This window comes from Macrobrachium nipponense, chromosome 21 (genome assembly GCF_015104395.2).
Source record: "Macrobrachium nipponense isolate FS-2020 chromosome 21, ASM1510439v2, whole genome shotgun sequence".
NCBI classification, from domain to species: Eukaryota; Metazoa; Arthropoda; class Malacostraca; order Decapoda; family Palaemonidae; genus Macrobrachium; species Macrobrachium nipponense.
This window is the reverse complement of record NC_087212.1, coordinates 72,496,161-72,523,360: the sequence shown is the minus strand read 5'-3', so window position 1 is coordinate 72,523,360 and position 27,200 is coordinate 72,496,161. Positions and strand designations below refer to the sequence as shown.

Sequence of the window (27,200 nt, the reverse complement as noted above, 5' to 3'; positions counted from 1 at the left end):
ATGGTACAAAACAAATATAAAAGGAGATCGCTGCTCCCTGAGGAAAATAGTGAGGTGCAAATATATTGATAAAAAAACAGTTTGGTATGATGCTGTAGGGTCTGTATGTTTAACTTAAGGATCTTGTTAGTTTGTTCGTCCATAAGGTAGTTCCCCGCTGGACGAGTGGTTTCCGCGCTCGGCTGCCAATCCGGTGGCCGAAGTTCGAATCCCGGCTCGGCCAATGCAGAATCAGAGGAATTTATTTCTGGTGTTAGAAATTCATTTCGCGATGTAGAGTGGTTCGGATCCCACAATAAGCTGTAGTTCCCGTTGCTAGGTGACCAATTGGCTTCTAGCCACGTAAAAATATCTAATCCTTCGGGCCAGCCCTAGGAGAGCTGTTATTCAGCTCAGTGGTCGGGTAAAACTAAGATATACTTAACTTTTTTTTCTTCTATAAGGTATACATATTTGTACTGTCTGCCGTAAGGTCGAGATCTAGAATGTTAGATTGCTTAACCTTCGGATAACCTGTAGTTCTTTCAGAAGCAGTTGAAACTTCGGACTGTGTCAGCTTTCATTAAACTGTTTTAAATAATAATCCTTAATTGTAACGTGTTATTGAATAGCGATGATTTCGGCAAAGCATATCGGTTTCAAAAGTTTCTTCGTCCTATATCAGAAAAACAAAGTTGGAAATAAAAAAAAAGAAAAAGAGATAAGTAAAAGAAAGGAAGGAGAAGGCGGAGGAAAAAACTGTCAGCAACCATTACCCTTTTTTTATAAAGTGGGGATGAAAGGAGGAGAAGAAAGAAAGAGAGCGAGAGAAAGAGAGAGGGAGGGAGAAAAAATAGACCGGCTTCCCGGGGCGCTCCAGGAGGAATCATTTTAGGCCGCGTCCCTTGTGTGCCTAGGTTGTCCTTCCAGCGCTCTGCCCCGTTCATCTTACCTCCCTGCCCGCCAAAGGGGAAGATGAGGAAGGCCTAGCACTGCACTCCGTGGAGGCTGCGACCGAGATCCCAACAGTGTTATAGAAAATGCTTCGTGTCGTTCATTTCTTTTCGCTCCAATGTCAAACATTCAAAATGAGTGTTGCTGAAACGACTACTACTTCTTTTGTTCGACAGTTCACTCATTCACAAAGAAATCATACTCATTTCTCTCTCTCTCATCCCCCCCACCCCCATCTGTAACCTACGGAAGAAAAACGTTCTTACGGCAGCCATTCCAGAACTTGACTCCCCCTTTGCCTCCAGCTCTTTCTCTGATCCTGCCTCTCTCTCTCTCTCTCTCTCTCTCTCTCTCTCTCTCTCTCTCGTTTCTGGCAGTCTACCCCTCCTTCCTCACCCTCCTACCCGACCACCTTTTTTTTCTTTCGAAGCCCCCCTTTCTCTCTCTCTCTCTCTCTCTCTCTCTCTCTCTCTCTCTCTCTCTCTCTCTCTCAACCGGTCCTCTTACTCCCGCCACGACCCTCTCTTTCTCTCTCTCTCTCTCTGCTGTATAATACACAAACAAAGTATAGCTAAATACCGTTTCCTTAACCTTGTATAGTTGTGTGTGTGTATATTTATATATGTATATTATATATACATTATATATACTATATATATATATATATATATACTAATATATATATATATATATAATATATATATATATATATATATGATATATATATATATATGATGTATTTCTACTTATAAACTCGTGATATTTTATATTCACAGATATTTAGCCACATATATCTTTCATATCCAGTCCTCTATACATTTGGAATAACTTCACCTAAGGGGAATCATAATGAATAAATGCTATGTCTCCGGCAGAATTCGAACCTTTGCCTACACAGAAACTGACAGTGACTTCTAATCTCCCGAGATATTCAGCGGTGAGCTTCCAACGTTGCTCGGATTCCTTTTCTTGATGCCACAATAATTCATTTATATTGTAGGAATGATGAACATAACATCATGCTATTACAGACATTCACATATTGATTTTCCAGACCAATCTTTCATTTGGCAGGAAGCTTTAATGTCAGTGTGAGAAGTATTTTTGGAAAATGTGTGCAATTAACAAAGCGATACAGTATTTTATTACATATTTTCTAAAGCTCACACAGAAAGCTACAGATTTCTGTTACACTTTTTGCTTCTCTTAAAATTCTTAGATCATGTGAGAAAGATCTGATAGCATGCATGACAATGATGTGTGTGTGTGTGTGCTCATAGAATTTATAGCTGTGTCCTGTTAAATACAAAATAATTACTGAAACTCTTGATACCTTTCTGGTCTTGCTCAAGAGGCAATGGTTCTTAACGCAGGCCAAAAAGTTAGTTAAATTTATGTATTACACACACACACACACACACACACACACACACACACACATATATATATATATATATATATATATATATATATATATATATATATACATACATACATACATACATACAGGCGTGTGTATGTACGCGCGCATTTATAAATACATCAATAGCTCATTGTTTATCAATGAGACCGTTCTCTCTCTCTCTCTCTCTCTCTCTCTCTCTCTCTCTCTCTCTCTCTCTCTCTGAGCAAAGAGAAAGTGGGCGTGAGTCGGATGAAATTATCGATGAAACTTTATATGAGTGCTGTTAAAAATGCTTCTGAAAATACAGAACTTTTATACAACAATAGCTCTTGTTGTCGATAGTCGATGAGGAAATATCAAAGACAGCTAGAGTTCATGTAGTTAGTTAGCTTTGATCTCTCATCAAACGAAATAATTCGATGAGAGCATCATCGTCATCATCGTCATCATCATCGTCGCCTTATATAAGCTCTGGCTCTCAGTACAAGTGGTCATTGCAGCGTGCTAAAATCAAATTTGGGTATTTTTTGTTCATTAGTTTTAGGTATTGATGATAGCTGATACTTCAGTCTTTCTTTGCTAGTTCTTTTTAGGCAGCAATTCTTAAGAGAAGTAAGTTATAATGAAAGAAGGAAACCCTGTAGTGCTTGCAGACTGTTGTTGGTTACCTAGTGTAGGTTAAGCTGGACTCCTTCCCTTGCCCAAAGCAGAATTATGTATGAGTGTTCAGTGGAATAAGAGACTGTGTGTGGTCTCCGACAGTGGACGTTCATAAGTTCAAGAACTTTCCTGTTGTATATTTAAACCTTAATTGGGTGGAGGTTTCCACCTGAAAAATCAGATGGCGGTCCACAGCAGTCCTGGCTTCCAATGTTTCTTTTCTCTCTTTCCGAGAGTCGTTCACAACTAGATTCTCATTATCTTGAACTGTCAATTTCTCTTCCCTTCTAATGCATTGCCCAGTATTAAAAAACCCTGAACTACAGTTTTTTTGGTATGTTTAGATGTGACAGGGCATTGAAGAGACGACTTTTGTTCTTGCTGTCTGCATTTACCTCACCCCGTAGACTATTTATTCCGACACGAAGTTTGTGGAGACCTTCCAGGTTCGTACATTTCAATTAATCTAAGCGTTGTAGCGTTTTCATGATCAACATGGCACGAGTTTCATTCAGCGGGCAAAAGTTATTCATACCCTCCCAAAATCATTATGACTTCATAACTTTTATTTGCCCTGGGCTAACCATGTAAAAATTGTCATTGGCCTTCCTTTGTTAAATAAACCACCCAGATAAGGTATTTTCTGCATTACCCACGCAAGCTATTTTTAATAGCAAGACGTGCATGCGCCACTAATTGCTGTATACTAAGATGAATACCTGCTTATTATTTTTATCTTTTTCTTTTTATTCTGTACAAACATTCATGTCTACAAAGCCTGAAAAATACTTCCTCTAAATAAAATGCTCAATATGTATGAAAGATAAAAGTGAGAAGGACAGATTGGCGAACGAAAAGCCACGCAGTGCGACGATGGTGAGCCAAAATGCTTAGTTTAAGGGTCAGTTTTTTTATATTCGAAGAACTGTTTTCAATCGTTTTTTTTTTTTCGCTACATCTCATCACCTCTTACCAGAAAGCCGACATTTGAAAGTTACAAAAGCAGTTTTCTTTTATCATCACTCATCAGTATAGAGTTTTTCTGTACTCATGTTAGAATTGCAAAGAAGCAAGCGCATAGAATATTCACATTAATACAGTAGTATAATCGTATGCTCTTTATCGCAGACAGTTAGCCAACCTTTAAGCATTTAGAATTCTTAAGAAATCTTTAGCTTTTTCAAATTATAGTGGTCATATCCAGTGTGTATATAATGTTTAATGTAATTCACACAAAAAACTGTACAGCCGATCATTCCGTTATTGACAACCTAATTATGACATAAATTCATCTATTGTTGACATCACTCTTCTGTCCGGGAAGGAATGTGATACTTGTTACACACTTGATTATGAGACAACATTCATCACAGACACTTCGTACGTTCGAGACATCATGATGTCATTAGCTCATCCTTAGTTGTAATTCATTCTTATATTTTGCCAGCTGATTTACATCAAACCTTTGATATTAAATGCGAAGCTTGCGTAGAAGACTATAGACAGCAGCACGTTGCATGCATGAGTGAAGATTTTATTCAAACCATTCCTCGTCTTCCGTTTAGATTAAGACCCACACCCCCTTCCCCCTTCACTCTATTTCTTTTTATCGGACCTGACATAGGTAATGTAATTTAGTTGACCTTACTGTTGGTCTGTGGATAAAAAAAAAAGATAAAATCTATAATTGTCAGTTTGTCTAGTAAGTCCCCTTTTGTTAACTCAAAACTCCAATTTCTTTGCGTTGTAATGAGTTTCTTCATAGATGTCATTTTGGTATGGATATGTTAATCTGCTTGTAGATTCGTCTGTACTTGAATATCATCTAAATTTTAACGTGCGCCTCTCTCTCTCTCTCTCTCTCTCTCTCTCTCTCTCTCTCTACAAAAGGGTGATTAATCTGTGGAAATTTGGTGAGGCAGTTGATGTTCTTGAGGGGGTTCACTCCATAAGAATGTCTGCATAATAATAGATAGAGATGCACTATGGAGTTGTCAACAGCGATCCCAGTTAAACTAGTGAATGAAACTGCCTTCTGAGGTGTGAGGCTGCAAGTAACAATCGTTACTTAAATGTCTGATAAATCGCAGCTGTCGTTGTCGGTGATGAAATTTTCTTTGAAGCCAAGAATTGTTTAAAGGTATTAATAACTCTCCGTTTTGTATTTTAAATTGACTTCAGATTAGAGGCAGTAATATCGTTTATTGGGATAGTTTTATTGATGTGTACCCATTAATTCTGAAATACCGGCTTCCCTTGATATGTATTTCGCTTATTCATCACTTTCAGAGTTCACTCTTTAATTGTTTTTGTGATTTTTGGAGTCAAAGAATGATGCAGGGTGTAAATATGTTTCGCTGTTGTGCAGAAAGAACTTGTACAATTTGAAGTGTTTCAAATGAGATAACGTAAATGTTCATCGTTTTTATTATATGAACTGTGAATAGCATGAAAGAAAGCATATGATCTGGCTGTTTAGTAAGTCCTCCTTGCCTTATAAATTACACTATTGCTTTATATAAATTTCTAAGAAATGCACAAATATTGATTTGGCGGGGATAAATATTTGCGATAGTTTTGTTGATGAATTGCAAAATTGAAAAGAGACTTTATCGTATAGAAATTGAATTGAGGTAATGTACGGACGTTTTCATGTTATGAAAAGAACGGAGAACCTTTTGCCATTGTAAATAAAACGTAAAGAGAGAGAGAGAGAGAGATTGGGAAGTGGGTGAGGCTGTAGGTACATTTCTATTACCATTCAAGTAGGTAGTGTTTGTTTAGATCTACTGTCTAGGATTTCATTGTAAAAGTGCTGTTGGAATATCGTCTGGTTTTGCTGTTTAGAACTAATTCCATAATATACTACGAGTAATTAAGTAAAACATAGAGAGAAAAAAAAAAAGTATTCCTCCCCGGCGGGGAATCGAACCCCGGTCTCCCGCGTGACAGGCGGGGATACTAACCACTATACTACCGAGGAATGGTGCTGGGAATGGAGAGTTGTATCGACCAAATTCTTCTGTTAAGATTCACGCGCTTTTGTGTTGTGGTCTATGGATATCAAGTGTTTTATTATAGTTATTTTAAATCTTTCCTTTTATACGCTATTGAATTAACCAAATATAAGTTTCGCAGCAGACTCACGTAGCGATGCTGGTTTTTATTGGTTATTTTTGAATGATGGTGGCTCTCGCGTATCGATCATGGTTCTGGGTCCAGTTCTGCCCTGTCTACCTACAGCCACTGTTATAATCAGCTGTGTCTAATTAATCTTCTTTCAGTTTAGACTATGCTTCTCTTTGTGTGGAAATGTAGGCTTAAAAAAAAAAGACGAACATACTTTTATTTCTGTAATATACAAAAAACATGTTTGACTTATTTAATTGCAGAGAGAGAGAGAGAGAGAGAGAGAGAGAGAGAGAGAGAGAGAGAGAGAGAGAGAGAGTTTTTAGATTTCACATATCCTTTTCCCGTAGAATTATGCGGAAAAGATGCCCATTTGAATTTAAAGTTTTATTTGCATAGCGGCAACTATCTCGTCTTTTATTGCCGAGTGTTGCTTTATTTTAAAAGTAGGCAGAATGACGAGTGGTACAAATGTTTTACCAAGTTCTTTTCCAACTTTTTGCCATTTCGCTTATACTGTAAGTATATTTGCTAATGCTTTACGCATTCTCAGATTAACTAAAAAGAACAGCTAACTTACTTGTTTCTTATTTCTTTTTGTTAGTAAATAGAATATTACTTATGAAATTCGAGCACAGATGAGAAACATCTCGCCAACGTTTTTAAAATTTATTTGTGCAAAATGGAAAACATCTTCATCAATTTTTTTTTTTTTTTTTTTTTTTTTGCATCACAAGATGAACGAACACTTTATCAAGTATTTGATTATCAAAATTTCATAGTACTGGGTATTTGCATTTAACTTTATCATGTGCTTGAGGAGAAAAGTGGAAATCGATACAAAGTAATTTACTATTTTTGTAACACAAAGAACCAAGTATCATTTAATTTTTTTTTATGAGGATTTACCTAAAAGAAAAATTTGTTATCTTTGAAGTTGCCCAGGATTATTTTGGTCTTGACAAATTGTCTTTTGAGTAACGGGTTGAATATTTTTCCCAGTTTGAATAATTGCCCAGGTGAAGAATGAAGTCATTTCGAATGGCTCAAATCTGAAGCTATTGGATTAGATTGCTCTGGTCAAAATATTTTGCTAAGTTCGGGTGCCTAGATGAGGTCGTCTCCCACTAAATTTGGTATTTTCTAATATATCCAAACACGTATATATTCAGCTTCTTTTAACCTATGGCAGCTGTGTGGCAATGATAATAGATTTTTTATGGTGCTTATTCCACAAAAGTTACTTTGTTAAGGCAAGTTCGCTAAAATGCTTTACCTCCCCAATTGAGTGTGTGATCGTAGGTATTCTCTAGAAAAAATCATGGTTCAACGCGAACAATGAACATGGAGCGTATGAAGAACCTTTGCTGAATACTGCTAACATTTCTCATGTTTCCCTCGGGTCTCCTGAATAACTCGAGTACGTCAATACAACCCCGTTTACTCTAGTTGAGGCATCTCCAATTATTCTGCAACAGTTAGTTCTTGTACATTATTTGGAGAGCCAGAATATGGCACGAGTCCCTCTAGCAGCGCAGATGAGTGAAACCGAGATATTGTTAATACTAAATGCCTGTATTGGGGGGACGTGGTTTTACCAATTCAGCAAACATGCTTTGCTTATTCATAGGCTGCCTACATCGATAATGAAATGATTGAGAATTTCAATTATGAATGGCCTACGCTGAACTACAGATTATACGATATTATTTGCCTTTAAAGTCTGCAATAAACACCTGAGTTGTTAGTTACAGAGCAGTGGTGTTTTGCCATTCAACCTCAGGCTTGTGTTTGTTTGCATGTGTTTATGGTTTGTTATTCATATAGGTCACTTTGACAAGAGCAAGTTATATGTAAACAGGGATGACTGGAAACCATGTCCTGGAAACCATATCCCTCCCCTGTGATGAGACTTAAATTATAAAGGAAACGTTTGGCGTTGCATAATCTATTTTGTATCTTCACTGTATAATGTGGAGTTCGTCGAAGGAATTCCGCTCACGAATTGTTTAACGTACGGAAAGAGAGCGTGTAGTGTCTTCTTTTTTTCCTTTGTGAAGGAAACTGTTTTGTAATATTGTGTCTTCTTCGCGGTTCCTGTATGAAAACACTTTCCTTTAAGTAAAAGAAAATAATAAATGTGTATTTTTTTAACTTCACTTTATCGGCTACATATTGCACCATATTTGTTTTGTAGCAAATTTATGCAGAAAGACATAAAAAAAAGCATTGTCTTTTGAACTACGTAGATATCTGGCGTTTCTGGCATTAAGCTGAAGAGCTTTTGCATTCCATCCGTAAACCATGATAATTATTAATGATATAAAGTGGTGAGGAAGCAGAGTTACAAGAGTCGAGCTTTTCTTGGCGTTGTGTCAATCATATTGATTTGTTCCACTAGTCCCTGTCATTAAATAACTTCCATAAATTTGTGGATTTAGAAATGAGTTCTCTGATGAATCAGAAACCATCTGTCATTATATCGCCTCAGCGGCGTTGTCGGCTTGGTCTTGGCCTACCACCTCGGTGGCAGGAGTTAGAGATGTGTATTTCTAGTGATAGAAGTTCACTCTTCACTCTTGACGTGGTTCGGAAGTCACGTAAAGCCGTTGGTCCCGTTGCTGAATAACCACTGGTCCCTTGCAACGTAAAAACACCATACAAATAACATTTGAAATTACACTTTGACCGTTAACAAAAAGTTGGTAAGAAATCTCGAGCTACATATGTAGTTATCGTGGATGGTAAATCATATGTTACTAATATGTCAGAAAATGAGAGTTCTTTGTAATAGTCTTACGACAGTGAAAATGGAAAAGTGAAGATGTAATCCAGGTATCGAAAGCTGGCATGAAAACTTACATTTTTATTATTTAATGCCTTAATTTTGTTTTTTGTGCGGGTGGGGAGGGAATGAGGGGTTTGTCCACATGTGCCGTGTAGTGGTGAAAAATGTAGTTGTTTGTTTGAAATTCCATTCACGTGTTTATTGGGAAGATAAGTCTGTCCACACACTAGGTTTTTAGCTCTCGAAGCTTGGTTCTTGTTTATGGGACCTTTTTGTGTATGTGTGGGTTTTTTAATGAATATTTCGTATCTCTCCCTTTCTGTATTGCAAGCTGGTCAGGTGGTTCTTAAAAGTTCGACCTTATTAACCCTCTGTTCAAGAAGAATCGACACACAAATAAGTCTCTTGCTTTGTTACTTTTTCTTAGCGAAACATGGTCGCTTGACTTGTAAAGCCTGTCATTCTTTGTAAGTAAGTATTTATTCAATTTCTAAAATAAGCTTTCTACTCTTTTTAAGGGAAGGATGCAGTAACTGGGCAAAATCCGACGCTCAAATTTCATTTCACGGGAAGGACGCTTATTCAGTTTAGGAAGTCGTTGTGAGTTATTATTATTATTTTTTTTAAGAATGTGTTTATGCTTGTTTGTTTATCCTTGTTTAATTAAGTAGTAAGAGGATGAATGTGACAATGAAAGTTATAATGCATTTCTGTCAGGAAAAACGGTGAATTGTTACATAAGTGTCTGCGCCTAGGAGAATATCCTGTGACTGTGATACCGCTAAGACAAAGATGGGGTGATGCTAAAACAGAAAAAATAATGTGATGAAATTAGAGTGGTCACTATAAATTTCATGTTTTGCTTTTGAAGATAGATTGTGACTTAGGTTAAAAAAAATGCAGATTTCAGAAAGACGGAATATATACTACATTGTAAGATATAAAAAACGAGTAATCGTACAAAAACTTCCGGAGGCCTGCTTTTATGGTGTCAGGGAGAAAGGGAATCTAAGGCCTGAGAAGCTCGTCGATTCTTGAGCAGATACACAACACAGCCCTTTCGCCCCTGTGTCGCTTTCGTTATCAGCTTCTAGGATATTAAGGGCTTTCACTTCTAACTGTTTTTCCTCCTTCTCGAGCCACATCAGTAAACTAAGATAAATGTCTTCATATATGCTAAACCTTCTTTTTTAACCACTTTTTCTACATATTTCCACATCTCTCACGACAAAACATTCTTACACCACATACTGTCTGTTACGTAGGAAGTTCATCTCGGTAGCTTCAGCCTTTTTGCCGTCATTGACATTTAACACACCACTTCCATAACGGATGAAGGCTCAAAAATATCTTCATAATGCCCAACTTGATTTCCATAAACAGTTAAAATCACTCTTGCACACACCCTGGTACCTTTCTTGCTACACTTTTCCTTGACTCGCCTTTCCTATTCTTCCATCATCCATTGTATTTCCTCTCAGATACCTACTTAATCAACCGCTTTCATTTTCCAGCACTTATAGTAATTAAACCTTACTTATCTTACTTATACTCAGTTTGAACTGTACTTTATCGTGGTTGTTGGTGTGTGTAGTTTCTTTCCACTATCCCCAACCATCATTGTATTATCTGCAGACATCAAATATTCTGCAATATTTTTATGACTCGTATTCTTATCCCACCACTTTGCATCTACATTTGCTGGCTTTTATGTGATTTCTCTCACCACTCATCCGTGACGATACTATAGAGAGCCATGGAGTCATGCACCCGTTTCAGGCTAACTGTTACGACAAACCAGTCATTCATTTGCTGTCATATTCTTGCTAGAGCTTAATTTTCATCATACAACTTTTAATTGCTCTCAGTAACTTCTATTCCCGCAAGTTCTCAGTACCCTCCATATTGTCTCTCTAATAATTCTTTCATAAGTTTTTTGATCCATGTATACCTCTCTTACAGTTTTTTTCCTGTAGTATCAGACTTCTCACATAACTTTTTCATTACATATAATAGCTTGCCGATGATGCAGTCCTTTTGGGTGAAGTAAAGTCTCCACCTATGAGAAATGAAGCTGCCCTCAGCCTAAGTCGTGATTTGCACCGGATCAGTGAGTGAATGGTGTAGTCGGTTGGATAAAACGAAAATACTGTTCATTAGCACCTCCGGCTGATTTTCCACTCCATCCTCCCCTTCAGGTGAATGGGACTCTGTTGAGTTAGTCTGAAGCTTTAACTATTCTAAGTGTAACTTTGGACTCACATCTTGCTATTGTGAAAAATGTAATGAAAGCTTCAGCAAATGAAGCAAGAAAAGTAGATATTGTTCGTAAGACTTCAGATATTTAGAGCAGTGATAATCTGTGCTGCCTGTTTTAGGTAATTTGTCCTTCCTTTACTAGATTACTGTTCTCCGGTGTCGATATCTGCTTCCGCCAGAGATTTGTCTCGTTTAGACAGAGTGGTTCGTGGTGGTAGGTTTCTGTTTCCTAATATTATCAGTTATGACTTGGACCATCGATGGATGGTCTCTTGCTTGTCACTTTTTCAAAAGTTGTATTTCAACAGAGATCTTTCACGTTCACAATTGGTCCCTGATTCCCCTTTCCTGCCGAGAGCAACCAAATTCGCTGAATAACAGCGCCGATATGCAGTCAATGTGCCTCTCTGGCGAACTTCTCGGTTCCAGAGGTTCTGTATTCCTCCTCACAACGTTGGACTGTGGAACAGCCTCTCCCTGAGGATGTCGTGCAGTTGGAACTTCGGAAGATCAAGCGAAGATATAATGCATTGCTACCCTAATACACTTCAACTTTTATTTTAATATTTTAGTTAAATGTGTTATTTATTTATTTATTTAATAACTGATCTTTTCTATTTGTATTTCACATTACCTTCTGTTACTTCTTTCGAATGAACACCATATTCTCTGGAAGCTTGAATTTCAAGTCAAAGGCCCCTGTGGGCCCGTTCCATATAAATAGGGTTCATATTATGAATGATAATGATAATTATAATTTGATCTTCACATCCATTTCCTTGTTGGAACCTACACTGTTCTTCCTTCATGAGCTCTTCTGTCATCCGTTTTACTTTCTCAATCAAAATCTGACTGTTCACCTTTCCCTTTTCCTCCTCAGTAACAGTGTGCCCTATGATTCTTATACTCACGTCCAGCACCTTCACCTGCTTATAATGGAAAAGCTACTCCTCACCTCTTCCAGATGCATGCATACACACACACACACACACATATATAAATATATAGATTATCATATATATATATATATGTGTGTGTGTGTGTGTGTGTGTGTGTGTGTGTGTGTCTGTGCGTGTGTTTGTGTGTGTGTGTGTGTGTTTGAGTGTATGGATTTGTTCATTTTTGCACGTAATATAAGGGTAAAAATCATCCATTCTCTTATTTTCTTATTTTATCTTATTTCAGGAAGGAAAACGTTTACGATGTCAGTGCTGGATAAAAAGCATCTTCGGCTCTCGTATTCCTCAGAACGAATTAAGAAAATAAAAGATGAATCCTAAAACATGAGACATCTCAAAAACTCGCTATTTTTGGGGGAGAATCTCGTTGTAAAGACTCCTTGTTCCTTCCCATGCGCCCGACGGCCCCTCGTTTGGCTGTACGCCAGGTATATACTAAGAGAGAGAGAGAGAGAGAGAATAAAGAGTTTTTACGTTTCGTATCCCTAAGTCTTATAGTTTCTTTTCATTCTGTTGGTTTTATCTCCCAGACGTATTTTCTAGAGGAACGGTGGTGAACAATTACGCAACATCACTTCGACGGTGTTGACAGCAAATGTATTTTTTATTTTTACAACTCTCACGCAGGATCGCGCATTTTCTTTCCCATGTTATAGAAATAGATATATATACTATATTTTGTATAAATTTTAAGTGAATGTTTATGACAAATTCTCAAAGATATATATTTTGTATAAATTCTAAGTGAATGTTAATGGCAAATTCTCAAAGATAAATATTTTGTAAAAATTGCGAGTGAATGTTAATGGCAAATTCTCAAAATGCTTTTGCTTTCTTGGAAACAAGTTTTTTACATTCGAAAGCAAGATGTTCTCGATTGTTGGTATTGATTCTAATGCAGGAAACTTGGTTACTACAATTTACTGGTGTAAAATTTTGATTTCATCTGAACCTTGGAGTTTCTATAACTTCGTCCCCCAGGTATATCAGCCTCCTTCCTCCAACGTCACACCTTTCTTCAAAAAAATAAAGAAAAATAAGTGAATAAATAAAGATTGGAAAGAAGCCCAGTTTTAGAGGGCTTCCAACGACATTACTCTTGTTAACTGCTGTATCTCATCGGTGGACGAAGTGATTGGTTCCAAAATGCTTCTAGATCAGAGGTCATTTAACGAATTCTAGAGTAAAACTGTTTTATTTATATTTGGTCAATTTTTTTTTTTTAAATTATACTTCATATTTATTATTTGTTGCCAAAACTTATATATATGATTATATATAGTATATATATATATATATATATATATATATTAATATATATATATATATATATATATATATATATATATATATTATAAACGTAAGGTGTGAAAACATTTTACATGGACTTTATAAACATTACTTTTAAATTATATAGACTCTGCTTTTTTTTCCTCTTATTAAATTTATATTTTTAACTAACACATGTTTCTGGCATCGATGGATGTAAGTTGGTGCCAGGCAAATCAGTGATCGAACGCACAAAGGCCAACAAAGAGGTGGCCTGCGATTCCCCACCTGTTTTTTGACTGATATTTTGAGAGCCCCACTCTCTAAAAGAATGATGTTTTTGTGTGGTTACACCGATTTTTGCTATGTCTATGAGATTAGACTATTGTAGGGCAGGAAAGCTCAGAAATGGAAATGAGAATATAGGTCAAACTGTAAGAATTTGCAAGTAAAGAAGAAGGCGAAGAAAATTTAGTAGCGCCAACCTTCTTATATTTTTGTAACGATTCTTTCGTCAGTGATGTATAATTGTCGTGAATGACGTGAATAGTGGGAAGATTTAGTATATGTTTTTAAGATATGTGTATGACCAGAACCAATATTTCACCAGAATTCCTGTTTGTATAAAAGCTCATTCGAATTCAATACCCATCACTTGGGAGGTCGTGTTTAATTACGACAAGTAACAAGTTCTGGTGTTGCTGAAATCATAATAAATTCGTCCATTTGATGCTCACTTGTTTTAATACGGTTCGGAGCTCCATGTAGGAAACTTCCTTAAGTGTTTAATGAATATAGCATGTTCCAGAAGTCGCCTTTTTTTTAGTTTTCTGTAAAAGAGCACAATTGAGATGCCTGTTTGTCTGTCTGTCCGCACTTTTTCTGTCCGCCCTCAGATCCTAAAAGCTACCGAGGCTAGAGTGCTTCAAATTGTATGTTGATCATCCAGCCTCCACTCATCGAGCTTACCAAATTGCAGCCTTCTAGTCTCAGTAGCTTTTATTTTATTTAAGGTTAAGTTTAGCCATGGATCGGGCGTCTGGCACGTGCTTATTCCTTACATTGCAGAAGTTTTTATTCTAATACCGAAGGTCGATGGGAAGGCCAACCCAATGCCGTTGTCTAACCCAGGCCTGGAAATACGAACACGAAGGAGAAAGTATGGTATACTCTACGAATCACCAGAATGTATTTTGATATGATTTCGGTTTTGTCTCCTCTTTCCCGTAGCGATCATTGATAAGTAGCTTTTGGACATTAACGCAGGGAAATAAATACAGAGCACCCACTGGGAATTACAAAGCAAAGTACAAAGCAACAAGAAAACTCACTCTCACAAGATCTTTTGGGTCTCCAGGTCCTCTTTGTGATCCATTAATGCTTACACCAGTTGATTTTTTTTTTTTTTTTTTTTGGCAAAGAAAGCTCAGTTTCCCTTTGCTTAGCCAGCCCGCGGAGAGCTAAACTGTAGTCTCCTCGAATAAGAGTTCTAATAAATGCTGTTGTTGCCCCAGGAACTGGACGAAATTTGCATCGCCGTTGGACTGTGCAACAGTCTGCCAGAGGAAATCGTGCAACTGGAATTGCAGAAGTTCAAGCGAAGGTACAGTGCATTACTACCCTAATAATGTTCTCCTTGCATTTTAATACATTTTTATCTATTTGTTAATTTACTCATTTTTTTCCATTTTTAACAAGTGGGATCTCTTCTTTCTGTATTTCCCTTGACCTCCTCTTACGTCTTCCTAATAAACACCATATTCTTTGGAATCTTGAATTTCAAGTCAATGACCCCAGTAGGTTTGTTCCATATGAATAGGTTGTATCATCTGAATATAAGAATAATAAGAATGTAGAACTAGAAAACTCTGTTTCTGTTAGAGGAGATGATTGGTTAGTCTTGCAAGATGCATGTGTGGGAACAAATGCCCAACCTCCTCCCTTACCCCACAAGGAAAGAAAGAAACGGAAGAAGAATATCATGTCCATAAAGAATTAACAAATATTACGGGCAGCACATTGAAGCTGTCAATAGAAGACGCAGATTCGGTTGTGTTAAAAGCAACAAAGCAACTAATGCTTCATACATTACTAATAGTTATTCTATCTCTCTCTCTCTCTCTCTCTCTCTCTCTCTCTCTCTCTCTCTCTCTCTCTCTCAGGCTGAGTAGTGGATCGTGGGAATTAGGTATGGAAAAAATGACGGCCCCTTAAAAGTTAGCCTACGGAACGGGGTCATAAGGACACATTAACGGGGTAATGCGTGCGCGGAGGCGTTCTTAATTACGCACCGGGTGATATACTTATGGAGCAGGAAAAAAAGAAGAAGAAAGAAACGAAAAAGAAAAATAAGAAAGCCCCAGACATGGAGAAGCAAAGGGAGCCAAAAATAAAGTGTGTCATATAAGCAATGAGAGAGAGAGAGAGAGAGAGAGAGAGAGAGAGAGAGAGAGAGAGAGAGAGAGAGAGAGAGAGAGAGAGGATATTGCAAAGTGGTTGGAAAAAAAAGCCCTGCACGCATTGATGCAATGCAGCAGAGATGGAGGATGAGGAAGGCGAAACTTTGAGTGATGCAGCAGAGGTGAGGGAGAGGCGAAGATTAATGAAGAAACCGCAAAAAAGGGAGTTAATAAAAGTCAAGGTGAAATGTAATAAAAGTCGTAGAAACCGACAGAACGAAAAAGGAAATGATCATCGTTAAAGTTGCCGTTTGTCGCTTTCTTTGTCACTTTCGGTATCGGAAAGGAGAGCCTGGGTATATTTCAACCTCCGTTTGAGATATCAGGGTGTTGAGATGGTTCTACTCATGACGATGTTGGACGTTGTTCGAGTCCCACCAGAATTACCGAGCTTCTTCGTTAATTGAGTCGTTGCCTCGACCATATAGAATCGCAGTGGGTGCTAAATAGAGTTGTTACTGTAAATCTTCAGTGCTCATTATTTCTTGAAAGAGAAGACATTCAGCTCTTGACTTGAGAAACAAATTTTTTTTTTTCTTAACACAAAAGAACACGTTTGTAAATAGAAAAAGAAATGGTAAATTGTTTTCCGTGAGGCTTTTGCTTGGTTCAGGTGATACTTAGTAATTGTTCATCCCCACCGAATAGGCCACGAATATCCCAATTCATAGTCTACGATTGCTTAAGAAAATTGACGAGAGTTTTATTTACACTCGATGATTGTATAAAAAACGAACAACATTCCTTTTCATGCATGAAAGGACAATTAAGTGACGACAAACTTTCCTGTTATTGAGCACGGCCTTAATTCAAGAGTACTCAGATCTTCATAATCATTGAAAAATAAACTGCTTGTCAAAGTGGTTGATTTTGTAAACTATTTAGATTACGTCCGAAAGGAAGTTTCATCAGCGATTTGATTTTTATCTTTATTTTGTTCTTTTGGGAAATTGTGAATTTGATAATCACTCGACTTTCTTCAGTGCTCACAATGCCAGTTTTCCGATAAGTCGTTTGTATATGAGTGCATTTTTGTTTATGATTTTAGCAGTTTGCAAAGTATTATTAGCATTAGGAATACGGAATAGTGGTGCTCTTTAATTAAAAAATGATGTAGTTCAGGAGCAAAAGAAGGACATTTACGAAATTCACACTATGGAGATGATAATTAGTGAATATTTTGAGACCAGTTACAGCTCGCGGAAGTTTTATCAATATTCCGAGACTTGACGGTATCATTGTCATCATTATTATCGTTATCATTGTTTTTAATACTCATAATGAACGTGGAGTCGTACGAGGCAATGAATCTTTTAATAGGGATAGAACTTGAAGAAAGGTTGTAAATTACATTCGTTAGCAGATCCTTACTAAATCAGCGTTAATTTGTCATATGAATTAAAGTGATTACTAGTAAAGCGTTTGCTGACCTGAGAGAGAGAGAGAGAGAGAGAGAGAGAGAGAGAGAGAGAGAGAGAGAGAGAGAGAGAGAATCATGTAGAATTAAAGATGTTGTACAAACATAATAGAGAGAACTTTATATTTGATTTTTGATGCATGGAGATACTTTTGTAAATAGAATGTCAAGTGTAAATAGATTCATGATCAGTTACTTCAATTCTTACAAACCTTCAACATAAATAACTAGCCCTTGTGAATAAACAAATTTAGTTTGTTACATTACCCAGAAACATTTTGTATACTTGTAAATTATAGCGATTGTTTGATGAACTGATAATTAATTCTTGCTCTGTCGAAATTTTTGCATTTTTTCCCGTATTCCTTGGTTTGTTAAACTGCATTCCAACTCACTGAAAAGGTGTTGTGAAATGGAATATAGCGGTTTTTTGTTTCAACTGCTTCAGGTATCTTCAGATTATTTTTTCTTGTACTTGTTTAAAAAAAGGCAATTAAAATTTAGATAATTGTAATACTTATTTATCGAGTCAACTTATATGCGGTAGCGCCTCAGTGTCGTGGTCAGTATGGTCTTGGCCTGCCACCTCCTTGTCGCGAGTTCGATTCTCGGGCATTCCATTGAGTGGTTAGAGATGTGTATATCTGGTAATGGAAGTTCACTCTCGACGTGGTTCGGAAGTCACGTAAAGCCGTTGGTCCCGTTGCTGAATAAACATTGATTCCATGCAACGGAAAAACACCTTACAACTTCTATGTGGATTTGTGGTAAGCTCTGACTATGGATAATTTTATGTTTGGTGGAAAAGTGATTAGTTAATCTGGAATATATTTCATTGCCATATTTGTGTTTCAAAGCAAATGTTTCAGAAAGTTAGTTTTTGGGTGGAAGGATCAGTTGCTGATCGATTGACACTGCGTGGCGTCGTCCCTTTTTTGGTAGTTACTGTTGTACAGATTTTCTTTCCTCTCGCGTATCTTTCACGAGATAAAATAAATGTTGCCGGAACTCATTTTTCGTTGCGACGTTGCCGAGTGATGCACTAAGTGCAGAGTTTGGAATATGATTTTTAGATTCATGTAAAGGTGTACCGTTTGTATGGTTGAAACAAATGTCCGTTAGCGTCCTGTCATCAAAGAATTTTTTTTGTGCCCCAGATTTATTTTTCTGAGTACTTTAGGTTCCGATTTAAAATCATGTTAATCTTGTTTTTTTTTTTTTTTTTTTTTTTTTTTTTTTTTTTTTTTTTTTTGTTTTTTTTTTTTTTTTTTTTTTTTTTTTTTTTTTTTTTTTTTTTTTTTTTTTTTTTTTTTAAGTGTATTTGACAGTGTAACGCAGTGAATAACCAACAACTGAATGGTTCCGAATCACATCTGTAACTTCCGTGCTCTGAACCTTACTTGAATCTTACATCAAGTTCAGTCAGTATCTTATAGGTCTGAGCAAAGGTTCGTTTGTAGCTTCCTCAAGTTATCCCTTTTGACTGTGAAAATACAACGCTTCAGATATATAAGATATCATTAACCTCTGCCAGTGGAAGTCTGAAAATTACCCTGAAATATCCTAGTGCTTTTGGAATTTTTCTTTTTTAATTTTACGATATTGAAAGATTTTCTTATTTTTCAAAATTTTACCGAAATTGAAACAAGACGAACCACTTGAAATAAAGAGAGTTCTTGTGTCGTGAATATGTAACTTTCTTAGAATTTTTTTTAAGGAGGGACCACTAAACATACATTTATATCGTTTTCAAGGGACCCTTTTTCATACATGTGTTAGTCTCTGTAGAACTTTCATGGTGGAACCTATACTTCATTTATTTGTGATGAAGACTTCTGGACACCTTTCTCTTGAGTTTTGAGGTCCATGCACGGCCATCTGTTCTTCAAGAATTCCAGTGGGAGAGGCATTTATTAGCCCCGTGAACCCTGGAAGGACCTTTATAAAGAATAATCATCGTGAAGATATTAGTTACACAGACCTCACGATTTTCTGCTTGCCTGTTGGATATCTTAATCGCAGTAAATCACTGAGAACAATATACGTATAATTGACATATATTCACTGGTTGGATTAATTCAGTTCTCCCCCCCCCCCCCCCCCCCCCCCCTCCCCACCCGTTTTTTTTTTTTTTTTTTTAACTGTATCTGCCTTGTTTTTGTTTTGAATTGCATCTTTTTAGTTTAATCTGATAGGTTTCTTTTTCCTGTCGTTCCTTGTAACCCTTAATCTTAGTATGTAAGTTTCGGGCTTTGTAGTAGTTCCTCGTTGGACAAGTGGATTTCGCGTTCGGTTACCAATCCGGTGGTCCGAAGTCCGTTTCTCGGCTAGGCCAACGTGGAACCAGAGAAATCTATTTCTGGTGATAGAAATTCATTTCTCGATATAATATGGTTCGGATCCCACAATAAGCTATAGGTCCCGTCGCTAGGTAACCAATTGGTTCCTAGCTACGTAAAAATATCTAATCCCTCGGGCCAGCCCTAGGAGAGCTGTTAATCAGCTCAGTGGTCTGGTAAAACTAAGATATACTTAACTTTTTTGGGCGTTGTAGTAACAGTGGAGTAAGCACATTTTCCAAGCATTATTGGAGTTGAACTGAAGAACGTAAAAGAATATCTTGTGATTTGAAATTAATAATATATGTGCTATTGAAAATGTTTCTCTCTCTCTCTCTCTCTCTCTCTCTCTCTCTCTCTCTCTCTCTCTCTCTAAAGACATTCCTTGCTGATTAACGGGAGGTTAGGGGTGCCTATGTGGCTACACAGATAGGTTCAACTGCAATGCAAACTAGCATTGCAACAACTGTGGTCATCGTCACATGAAAAATCCTGGTTCTCACTCGAATCCTACGACGGCCCTTAAGAAAGTCTCTTCAGCTGTTTAAGAATTGGTATAGAGAACCGGAGGATGCCTTATCTCCTGTGGGTTTACTCCATCTGAGCCCATATTCTCGTGATATTGATTTTCCAATTCTAGGTGTGCGAACGCTTGATTAAGCTAGACGTCTAGTCGGTGGGGATGGCTGGCGGAGGAGGATCTTTGGGAGAAACTTCTTATTCATTAAGCAGCCTTTTTTTATTAATTCATATTCTTTCTGGTATCTGAAATGCTCCTTTCGTGTGAATATAAAATAATAACTTCTCAGTCCATGTGTAAGTTGTTTGTGGATATAGCAATTCACTCGTATTTTCTTGCCACTTCTGTCTATCTCCCATTACTCCCCTTTCAGTTCTTTTTACTCATCATGCACATTATGGAAACAATTCACCTTATTACCTCAACCTTCATATAGGAGAGCTGGTTCATAGGTTATCACCTTGGCTTACAAAGACATTCTCTCTCTTCCTCTATCTATTCTCTCTCTTCTTCTATCTAGTCCGTTGCACAAACTTTGCTACATTCTCTGCATCATCTTTTGTGCGACTCGCTTATTCCCTCATCCTAATTATCTCATGTCCCAAGTAACATTCATTGCAACACATTTTCGTTTCCGTTTATTCTTGCAACCTTACTGTTATTCGCATTTACTGTTTCCATTCTCTTGTAAACTCTTTCAAAATCGTTCGCTAGTTTTTGCGGTTCCTCTTCACTACCCCCAATTGTTCTGTATCGTCTGCTGTCAACAAATATTCTACACTATTCACATCTCATTTTCACCCCACAGCTTTGCACTTAAAAAAATTCAACTGTTCTCTAATTTTTCGCATCACTCCATCAGCGAAAGCACTAAACACTCCTGAAAACCTAAAATAGATTAATTTTTACATGAAACCAGTCTCTCCCCTTTTCATATTTTAACACATGAATCACTTCCATTATGAAGACTTAACTGCTTGCAACAATTCATCTTATGTACCATGCACCGTCAGTTCCACCCGGATACATTGCATCTCTTTCAGTGCTTTTCCAAGCATTTTCCGAGTTCAGCCAGGTTTCTCCCAATTGTTTTTAAATTTCTTACAGTTTCATAAAGTCTTGATCTTACCCCTTCCTGTCCTTAGTTGTCAGTCCTTCCGTCATCTGTCTTACTATCCCCTCTCAGATTCTTACCATATGTCCTCTGCGGTTTAGTTATGCCCTTATCATTCTTCCATACCATTATATTCAGTGATTTACGTATTGCTCTCATTCATTCCTCTGAAATGTTTTCCCTTACACAGGCTCTTTACCATAATTGACAACTCAGGCACACTTTACAACTGTACTGCAGCATCTTGCACGTAATCCCATTAACCTTCTTCAGCCTTTTAATTGCCCTCTGTATATCCTCAAGTCACTTCCACAAGCATTGTCAAACTTACACTAGTCCCTTGTACCCTTACTTCTTCATTCAGTTCTTCCTGTTTCCTATCTTCCACATTTTACAAAGCTTAAAAATATCCACCCCATCGACAGGACAGCATTCACCTCGGCCAGTCTTTGTTTTTATTATTCCGAGATCCATTTGTGACTCGAAATGGCCTCCGCATGTTCTGTAAGTCCAGTTATACCTGTGTTGACCTAAGTCATTACTACACTGCAGCTTGAGACATATGGATAAGGTGGATTAACACCTGGAATCACCTTTACTAAAGGGGGAAGTTGCTTGGGTTTTGAAATATAATATATATATATATATATATATATATTATATATATATATATATATATATATATATATATATATATATATATATATATAATATTATATACTATCCATATACTATATAATATATATAATATTCAGATTCCACTTATTTATGTATCTGTATATCATTGCAACAATATATTTTGTTTCTTAATTTGAAATATGGTTTCTTTTATAATAGAAGTGGGAGGCGGCTAATATTAAATTTTTCATGTATGATTTCCGTAAAATTACTCTTCATTCTACCGTGGCCATTTTGAAAGCAAAATGTAGGAATTATGATATTTCATGCATTTCCGTGGAAATCAAAGTAAATTTCCAGCATCATGACAATCATCGAAATTCCTCAAATGGTCAGGTAGTTTCATAACGTTTTTCAAATGAGGTTGTAACTCCAGCTCAAAAATAATCAATAGCGACGGACCTTAAGAGGGAGTGAATCACAATGAGGCCCTTAAGGCCACAAAGCGAAACGATTGTCTTTTCATGAAGTGAAAATCCTGATCATTTCACTCTGATATCAGGACCTGCGGATATTCAGATTATCGCGAAGGAAACTGCCTTGACTGTAGGTGAGTAATGTGCACCTGGGAAAGTGGTTTGAGGAATTAAAGGAATAAAAAAAAGCCATTCACTACTTTGGAAAGGATAAATGGTTGAGAGTTTTTTCGTTTATTGCTATAAATTGCACTGAATTTGAATCTTGGAATGAATGGACTCGCTGAAAGTGAAACTCATCATGCAAATGCTGATGGGAAATGACTGGGAAGGTATAGATGATAATGCGTTACAATTTAACGAGTGAATGACTAAGTGCTTTTTTGAGTATTTCTTTTGGATTTTGCGCAGAAATTAGTCTCGATATCTTCCGCGACGTCTTAAAATTCAACTTTTCAAAAATTCCTTGTGCCCAATAAATTTCAAAATAGAGAGAGAGAGAGAGAGAGAGAGAGAGAGAGAGAGAGAGAGAGAGAGAGAGAGAGAGAGATACGAGGTGGTGTGCATGCATGCGCTTTTTATTCAGTACACATACGTGGGCGAGTACGAAAATGTGCTATGGTACGGCGCGGCATACACGAATGTGCCCTGTACGTAATATCTACTGACTTCCTTCAGACCTCATTCCTCATTGTTCGAAGGCTGTGTGCTATTAAGGCAGGTGCTACCTACCGGATTCCGAGTGTCTAGTAACAGTACTGCATTCTCGATTTCTTGTATATAAGCCATAGCTGGCTATACGTAGGCCACATGTATGGATAGGTTATGCTGATAGTTCTTGATGTCATTATAGAGTGATTTTCATCTGTATCATAACTGACCCGTTAAAAAACATAGCCCCCTTCATTCAACAAGCTGTAATTTCCGGTTAAAGTTTAACTTTCCCAGCTTAGCCTACAGTGCCACGCCCTACTTGGTCATTTCATGAGCGAATACGCCTTAACCTAACTTGACATAGATGCCTGGACGTGCCTTAAGATTCTATTTGTTCTAACCTAACTGTCTCTAGCTGAAGGTACTTAAGTACTGCCTGACTGCGGAGTCCCAGTTGGCAAGGGAATGAGAACCGACTCCTTAGCTAATTGGTCCACTCCGAATTCTGAATGGCCGTAGTTACATAAATGCCAATGTTTTGCATCACTCTCGATATGAGGATTGACGGTATGCAAGCTCCTGGATTCATTCCTGAGCGTAGCAAGGCCTGTGAGCATGGATGCCGCAAGATCAGCCTCCTCGCTCTATCTCGTAGTTGGAGTAAGCCAGCACTCGGTATTTTTTGTCTGATTTTCCATTCATATTCTGCCGTTCCTCGAAAGAGACAAAACACTCTGTTATACGAGTTTTCTTTAATTTCAATGTGGAATTATAATCATCCTACAACCGGATTTTTTTTTCTTTTTAATAATGTAGAACGCCCTCCCGCCTATTCGTTGATATGCTCACTTACAAGTGACTCAAGGCTGAAAATTGAAAACAAAGTATTAAAGCTCTATTTTCACTTGTGTGCAGACGCAATCTCTCGCCTTGGTTGAGGTTAGGCTTTTAGTTATGGCACTCTTTGCTACCCGAATTAATATTAATACTGCTTTTTTATACAGTAAAATATGATGCATGTGGTGATTAGATTTCTGTTCAAAAGTATTTATGCAAAGTGGTATGAAATCATCCTTATAGTTTTGTCGAATGCTCCTTTACAGCATGAACAGAATAGAAAACAACGTCGCACCATGAAGAAAATTCTAGAAAGTAGGAACTTCGCTTACTCCTAGTAAGTATGTGCAAATGAATTGGTATGAAAAATTTTCCATAAGTTTTCAACGTAAGGAAATTGCAAGAATCTGTTTATTTTTTAAGCTGAATTATATTGAAACCTTTTTTATAGAGATTCAGTGACTATGGAATGCGTGCGTCCGTTGAGGTCGGGGGCCGGTTTGTGTTACGCCCTTTTTAGTATTTCAGTTAACTTTTCACTTTCTCATAGTATTGTATGTGAGAATTCAATTCACGAGTAGTTTGCAGAACATGTGACGCCGTTTATGTAAATAACATTGGAGATACGTTCTCGGTTTTGACTGTGCTCAGAGTAGATCTTCTTCTCATGTTTTCTTTCACCTTGTAGGAAATCGTTGAAGTTAAGCCTCGTGACCCAGACGTTATATTGGCCGGATATTTCTTATGAATATTTCGTTTGCCAAGATTTTAAAGTGTAGGAAATTGATGAATGGGTACTACGCATCGTTCCTCATACTTCAATACATGCATGATGCAATAAACTTATGGGAATAAAATAATTGTGATTTGTTTTTATTTCTTTTCTTTTTACTCTTTGTTAGAGGATTTATTCTAGAAGTTGGCACCTAGCCTCTTACACCTTATCACGCCTTAGCTGTGGGCAGTGACCTATTGTGGTATAAGGCCGACATAATTAAGGCCAACCAAACCAATGAGTTACACACACACACACACAACACACACACACACACACACACACACACATATATATATATATATATATATATATATATATATATATATATATATATGTATCAAACATGTTTTGGATGAAATTACATAAAGAAGTAAATAATGGAGAGGATTGCCGTAAAATGGGATAAAGTATGATGGCCTTATGTTCAAAAAACGATCCCGAGCTAAAATGTTAAAAATCACCATTTTGACTGATTAAGAACAAAATCTCTAGTTAACGGATGTGCATTTCCACAGAAAGTATTTTGAGTGACGGCAATTTGGAAAACTACTGAACTGAGACACTGATGAATTACATTTTTAAGTGCAAAAACCAAGATCATGTTTCGATATGGTGTTATATAGGCTTAGTTGAAGAGTGGCTCGGCTTGAGGAAGATGGAGTTGTAGTCTTGAAATGGAAGAGTGATTGTCGATCATAAACATTGTAAATAGAAACAAGTAATCTATTATCACATTTTTAAGATCGACTTATTGCTCTGCTGTATGAAGGGTTCTTTGAAATCGTTAGGAAGGAACTGAGGAATTGACTTCCCTCTCTAGTTTCATCACACATACTACAATGGGAAGTTACATGGAAAATGATTTTTCATTTCCTCGCCACCCCGCCCCCCCCCCCCCCCCCGCCCTTTTTTTTAATGGTTGAGCCTAATCCGTCAACAGCCAAAGCTTTTTAAGAAAAATGGAACCTTGTAATAAGTATCAATATCTCATGAGCATAGGTGCGCGCGCGCACACACACACACAGGCAGGAAGTTAAATAGAAAATGACTTTCCATTTAACTTACATATATCATGTAAAGTATATATCGCGCGCTTGTATAAGCTTACACAAGTGGCACAGCAATAGCATGAATATGTAAATTCATGTTTAAAGTTCTGTCATTGGTGAGTCCATTACTAGTTCATGTAACTACGAAATACTTGCAAGCGCAACTATGAATGAATGAGAACTCAGAGAATACTTTTTAATTTCTTCCAAGGTGGTATAATATCAACGGGAGCATGGCTTGTATAATAACATCTTTTTGTTTATAGGCCTTTTTGAACTGTAGGGGAGGTGATAGAAATAGATCATATTGACTCATATTTTTCTCTATTCGGAAAGTGCTTCAATCAGCAAATATGCAAACATTTGCCATTTTGATGTAGTTGTTCGTTTATTTTTTCGACTTGGACATTCCGTTTGCAAGTGTTTCTCTAATTTTTCTTTCTTGAGGGACTTGGAAAGTATATCTAGAGAGTATTTGTTTCCATAACGTTAAAAACTTCGCAATGTCAGTTGATTTACACTGTCAACGAACAGACTGTAATTTACTTAAAGGCAGCAAATTAGTTTTTTGAATTTACATGTGTTTGTGTGTGTGTATAGGATTATAATAACTAAAAATGTGATTAGTTTATTACACATTATATATATATAATATATAGATATATATATATAATATATATATATATATATATATATATATATAGATATATATATATATATATATATATATATATATATATATATATATACACGTAAAGTCTACTTATAATTTTCACCAGATGTATAATAATTGTAATAGCTACAATGCCCTCTTCTCGAGTCCTTCGCGCTTTTTTGGATACGCTTGTCACTACAAAGCCTTAAGAGTCAAGTACAAGAAGTATGAAGAAATTCTGATGCCCGGTAGCGGGAAACAATACCATAATCACGACGAGATTACGTTGCCGACCTGACCATAATCGGCGTGAGTATGGTATCGCGGATTCGTTTCCCGCTACTGGACATCATAATTGTTATATATTTCTTGCACTTGGATCTTTAAGGCTTTGTAGTGATAAGTGTATCCAAAAAAAAACAAAAACAAAAAACAAAAAACGTGAAGAACAAGGAGTTGAGAGGGCATGGAGGCTATTACAATGACACACACATATATATACTGTTGATGTGCCTTAATTATTCCTTTAATAATTTGTCCCCGGTTACCGTTAGCGACTGTGATAATTGACCTATCTGCTTGCAGGTGTGTGTGTGGTTCTCTATATTTGACCTTCCTGCTATGACGTTAAAGTTTAATTTTAGTATTTTTTGAGATAAAGACTTCAGGGTTCAAATACGTATATACTATATATTTTTTTATATTTCTAGGTGATAGGAATTTCGTATTTTACATGGTGGAGCCAAGGATCATACATAATGGTCAAAGGTCGAAAGGAATTTAACCTAGGATATAACTTTCGAACTACTATAGACTTTCTAATCTCGCATGCATATCTTAATTGTACTGTCAGGTTAAGATCAAGGATGTCCTTAAAAGTCA

At 36.9% G+C, this 27,200-nt stretch overlaps 1 protein-coding gene across 8 annotated transcripts in view; it reads left to right on the top strand.

Moving 5' to 3' along the window:
- Positions 1 to 27,200, top strand: part of LOC135198163 (uncharacterized) — a 904,910-nt gene that overhangs the window by 433,834 nt on the left and 443,876 nt on the right. Inside the window, exon 4 of one of the 8 annotated variants that reach the window (XM_064225667.1) lies at positions 9,434 to 9,515. The exons of the other annotated variants lie outside the window; for them this stretch is intronic. Within the exon in view, the coding sequence (XP_064081737.1) occupies positions 9,434 to 9,515 (82 nt within the window). The remainder of the gene's footprint in view (positions 1 to 9,433; positions 9,516 to 27,200) is intronic. 8 annotated transcript variants of the gene reach the window in all.